The 4,989-nt window shown below is 33.4% G+C and overlaps 1 protein-coding gene across 2 annotated transcripts; it reads left to right on the top strand.

The window, feature by feature from the left end:
• LOC118053676 (exosome complex exonuclease RRP46 homolog) lies at nucleotides 1-4,151 on the top strand. Of its 2 annotated transcripts, XM_035065001.2 has the most exons (8): nucleotides 3-391; nucleotides 590-703; nucleotides 1,213-1,313; nucleotides 1,677-1,697; nucleotides 2,258-2,330; nucleotides 2,413-2,480; nucleotides 2,866-2,998; nucleotides 3,745-4,151. In XM_035065001.2, the coding sequence occupies exons 1-8, from the start codon at nucleotides 286-288 to the stop codon at nucleotides 3,858-3,860; spliced, it is 732 nt and encodes a 243-aa protein (XP_034920892.1). In that variant the 5' UTR covers nucleotides 3-285; the 3' UTR covers nucleotides 3,861-4,151. The 2 variants fall into 2 exon arrangements, with proteins under 2 accessions (XP_034920893.1, XP_034920892.1); XM_035065002.2 differs by lacking the exon at nucleotides 1,677-1,697 and having other exon boundaries at nucleotides 1-391.
• The last annotated feature ends 838 nt before the right edge of the window (nucleotides 4,152-4,989 follow it).

The raw sequence follows: 4,989 nt of genomic DNA, 5'->3' as shown, positions 1-4,989 counted from the left end.
TAACGAAAATGAGGCCGTGTTGTTTTCTTTACCCGTCCACTGGACTTGTCTTCAAACCCCAATTAAGATCCACCACCACACCTCCTCATCTAACCTAAAAGCAAAACAAATAATTCTTAAACCCAAAACCCCAAAACTCTGCATCATCCTCTACCATCTTCCAAGTTCTTATCAAATCCTGTTTCTAATTTATATTCGCTGTAACAAAGTTTCAGTCTTTTCTATATAAGGTTCTGTCATAAAAAAGGGAACTTTGTAGGGGTGCTTGTGGGAGTGAATTAAATCATGGAGACTGACAGAGACGATGGTCGTTCTCCAAGCCAATTAAGACCTCTCTCTTGCGCTCGCAATGTACTTCACCGTGCTCATGGCTCTGCCAGTTGGTCTCAAGGTACCTCCTTTTTCTAAACTATCTTTTGGGTATTGTTTTCTTATATTTTTCCTGTTCTTGTTCAACCTTTTTTTAGGTTATCTTTATATTTTTATCCAATCTGGAAAAATGGGTTGTTGGCATTTTTATTTATTTATTTTGCTTTCGGGGTGGAGAATTGCTCAGTGGGTGTTGAATATACTTGTTGATTTTATTTAGGGGATACAAAGGTTTTAGCTGCTGTTTATGGACCTAAAGCTGGCACAAAGAAGAATGAGAACCCTGAGAAGGCTTGTATTGAAGTTATTTGGAAGCCGAAGACAGGACAAATTGGTTAGTTTTTTTTTTTTTTTTTTGTATTTTTTTTTTCTTTTTTGGGGTTCAGTTTTGTCATTGGACATTGAATGTTGTATATTGGCATGTTCATGGGTTTTGTTTTGAACAACAAAAATTACAAATTAATTCATTTGCATAGCTTGCGAGATATCAAATTTAAGACCTAGTAGTAATCTCTTTGAAAACTAAAAATCCCGACCTTTTGATATATTCTGAGCACAAACACGAGTTAGTTTGACAAGGAATACTTTTCATATTTAGCTTGGAAGAAAACCGGTGATTGTAGCATCTTATACTATTTGATGCACAGTGAATTCATTTCAACTTTGAAGCATTGTTGCTTTAACTTTTTTGCATGATGAAGCATTTCAGTTGCTACTTGCTTTGCTATGTCATTCAAGTTTAATTGTTGCTGTTTCAATTGGATTTAGTTAAACTGTGGCTCATTTGTTTGCTTATTTATTTATTTATTAAAATACTTCTGCCTATTACTACCAATTGTATAGGAAAACTGGAAAAGGAATTTGAAATGATATTGAAGAGGACTTTGCAAAGTATCTGCATTTTGACTCTCAACCCAAACACCACAACATCAATTATCGTTCAGGTCAGTGGGCTGGTGCATGGGTTGAAAATTTTATGTTTGGCAGGAGTTTAATGATTATGTTCCAAAAATTGTTGCCCACCCCTCATTGTCACCTTTCAAGTTATTACTCTTTATTTCTTATATTTGTTTCGAGTGATCTTTATGTTGTTGATGCTGCATCTTTATACGATATTAAAAAATAAAGCATTTGATAAATAAAGATAAGATGCATACATCTATTTCATGTAGCACACTTCTACATTTCATACCTAGCTAATAATTTTGTATGAATGTGTGCTTGCTTGCAATGCATTGCATGTGTCTCCTGATATTATACAGATCAGTTTCATACATCACAATAATGGAGTCATCTCTCTTTTGCAGGTTGTTAATGATGATGGTGCTGTATCCTATTTATTTGTGCTTTCTATTTGTAGGACTAGAACTGCATCCCAGCTAATTTTCCATTTCATCCTCATTTTATCTTGAATTCTTTTTATGGGATGAGCAATCTCTCGCTTTATTCATGTGAATTCATGATCCTTGTTCTATTTTTCTTTCTCTTGCTGAGCTCTCTGCCAAGAGACAACATGACTTCTTACATTTTCTTTTTTACGTTTCTTTATTAAATGATCATGTGAAAAAGAAAAAGGTTCTAGCTATAATGCTTCTACTATTATACCTTCTATTGGCATGTGAAATTAGTTTATTTTACAGTGTCCTTTCTGTGGTTGGTTCATATGGCTTATAAATCCAATTTATTAACTACTGTGGGTTTTTTCTCTCCACGAAGACACACTCAGATGATGATATCATTCCTTTTTGGGATGTAGAAAAATAACTTGCAGATTCTTTAACAGATATGCAATATGCATTTGTTGGATTTAAGCAGGATGCTCTCTGTATCCTTATATTTGGTTTGAAAAATTGATATGATGCTATTTTCTTGACTGCAATCTGTGTAGCTTCTAGTCTGTGCTATAAATGCAGCATGTGCTGCCCTCGTAGATGCTGGAATTCCTATGAAACATCTTGCAGGTAATTGAAAAGTGTTTGTCATCTTCTTATGGTTTATGTTAATTTGATGTTTGGGTGACTGATGCCATACTGCCTTCCGCAGTTGCAATATGTTGTTGTTTGGCTGAAGGTGGATATGTTATATTGGATCCTACCAAGCTGGAAGAGCAGGTTAGTATAATAAATTTATTTATTATCTTAATTTTCCATCGTAAATGCAGTTATACCGGGATGTTTTAATGCTAAATTGTGTAATTCAAGGCTCATCCATCCAGGATGGAAAAGTCTTGGAATAAAGGGAGGAAAAAGCAAAGAGAAAACCGTATTTCTTCATAAGTGTCTATACAAGCCCTTGATTTATATTTCAGTTTAGGTTTCAAACTTTTAAGTAAAATACTTGGTGCAGACTACCTATGTGGACTGCAGAACTCTACTCATGGTGGAGATACAATTACTCTGCTTTATTTTTATTCTCAAATTCCCCTTGCTTATGCACTTTGTGCTTCATTTTTATTCCTAAATTCCCCTTGCTTATGCTTTTTCTGTATTTTTGTAGAAAATGAGGGGATTCGCATATTTAGTCTTCCCAAACTCTGTTGTCTCTGTTTTACCAGAAGGATTATCCCACGTAGAAGGTGAACCCATGGAACATGGAATCATCACCTCTGTTACCCATGGTGTAATGTCAGGTACACCAACTTAATCATATGATACAGACATATACGATATTTTTGAATATGTGACAAATGGAGAGGTTAGCTAGCTGAAAATCACGTTATTATCACCATGCCTCACCTACTGGTTTTACACCCCAGCTAGGGGATGTGAAATCCTTGTGCTTGTCTTTTTTAAAGTTAACTCCTAAAAAACTCAGTGCTCAGGTTCCTCTTCCTGCTTGCATGCTTCTAAATATTCTAGGAGATATCAAATACTTTGCAGTTCATTATGTTAGTCAGATGATTTTGACCTGTCTGCTGTTATACTGCTTAAGGAAGATACGTATATTCTTCTTCTGAAACAGTTGTCTTTGTCTCCTAAATCAAACAGCTTGAAGCATACAGTGCGCATTTTCTCACAAAGTTTCATTGCACTGATCCCTCCCTCTTATTGGCCTATGATTGGAGCTCATTTAGGACTTCATAAAACCTAGTATCAGTCTCCAAAAAATTGAATAATGATTTCTGATTGTTTATCTGCCAAATTCTCTCGTGATTAGGATCAATCCTGTTCCTTTCTCCTTTTATGTTAAAACCTCTCAGAGTCGGGTGAAGATAATTATTATAGGCTTCTAAAGAATTTTGGACTTCATTCTTGAAGTGTCTTTATTACACAATCCGGTCGTTCACTCATCAAAATAATATTTTTTTTTTCTGCTATTTTTCTGCTTGTGTCATCTGATCTGTATAATGCTGTTCCATTTCAATTTGTACCTTAGTGGAAGAATATCTCAAATGTCTAGAACGAGGGCGTGCAGCCAGTACAAAATTGTCTGATTTTCTTAGGAGGAGCTTGCAATCACAACTTCCAAGTGACTCATCTAAAGCTGCGTAATTTCAAATATTGCTGGAAAAACTCCACAACTGTCCCATGCTTGTTTCTACTGTACTCAAAACTTATGGACCTGACACAAGGGATAACTTGTAATGTTTGTGGTGTAAACCTCATTATATGTAGTGGTTAGGGGTTTTAATGCTGCATTTAGTCTTTGTGAATCAGAATAGTTGTTTCTGTCCAAAACAAAACTTTCAGTGTGTATGTTTTATTTCATTTCGGACAAAATCCTTGGAACTTGGCAATGGAGGCATAGAGTACTAGAATATGAAAGGGGCGCAGCTTGGTAAATGGAATCGTGTGAACTTAACATGAAACGTTGTTCTGCTCCAAAGGGATGCTAGCATGCTAAGATATATTTGTTGGAGAAGTTACATCTTGTGCAATTGGTGCTTGGTTTAGGGTTTATTTCATTATTTTGAAGAAAAAAAAAATAGTAATCAAAAGAATAGTTTTGTTTTTTTTTTTTTTTTTTTTTTTTATCAGCATTTCCATTAATTTTTTCCAATTTTCTAGTTGTGAGTTACAAATCATATATATATTTTTTTATAATGGATTTTAATTTTTTTTTTAGTTTCTAACAATTGAATATTTTTAACAATTGAGTTCTTAAAGTTTCTAACTATTGAAGTTTATGTTTTTTTTCTCACCTTCAAACTTGAATCTCTGTCAATAGCTTTAATTTTTTCTCATCTATCACTAACACTTTTTGTGCAATGAATAGTTTTCTTTTTTGATAAAAAATATATTTCATATTCCAAAAATACTTTTCATTTTTTTCTATCATATACACTGATAATTGAATCGTAGAAATCTACAAGTATTAATATACTCTTATGTATAGGAACTGTATTTGTTTTTTTACAAAGACAGGTGTATGTACATGAAGTGTTTGTTAAGTAGAACTTTAAAAGTAATTGCAAATTATTATTTGAAATTAAAATATTATGATGTAATTAAAAAAATTTTAAAAATTGAGCACATATATTAGCAATTTAAATCAAGGAAAAAGGGAGGAAATCACAAACCAAGAAAAAATCTATAAAATTGAAAATCTTATTATGTTAGTGGATTCATTCTAACGCAACAGACGATAGCAAAATAATAAAAATTAGAGTTTTTCAAGTTT

This window comes from Populus alba, chromosome 18 (genome assembly GCF_005239225.2).
Source record: "Populus alba chromosome 18, ASM523922v2, whole genome shotgun sequence".
In the NCBI taxonomy this organism is placed as follows: Eukaryota; Viridiplantae; Streptophyta; class Magnoliopsida; order Malpighiales; family Salicaceae; genus Populus; species Populus alba.
This window is presented reverse-complemented; position numbering and strand designations above follow the sequence as displayed.

Bases quoted from the DNA above. Each gene is read 5' to 3' on its own strand.
- LOC118053676 (XM_035065001.2), top strand. From the start codon at position 286: ATGGAGACTGACAGAGACGATGGTCGTTCTCCAAGCCAATTAAGACCT. The intron at 392-589 runs GTACCTCCTTTT...GATTTTATTTAG, and splicing joins CTCTGCCAGTTGGTCTCAAG to GGGATACAAAGGTTTTAGCT. The intron at 2,481-2,865 runs GTTAGTATAATA...GTATTTTTGTAG, and splicing joins CTACCAAGCTGGAAGAGCAG to AAAATGAGGGGATTCGCATA.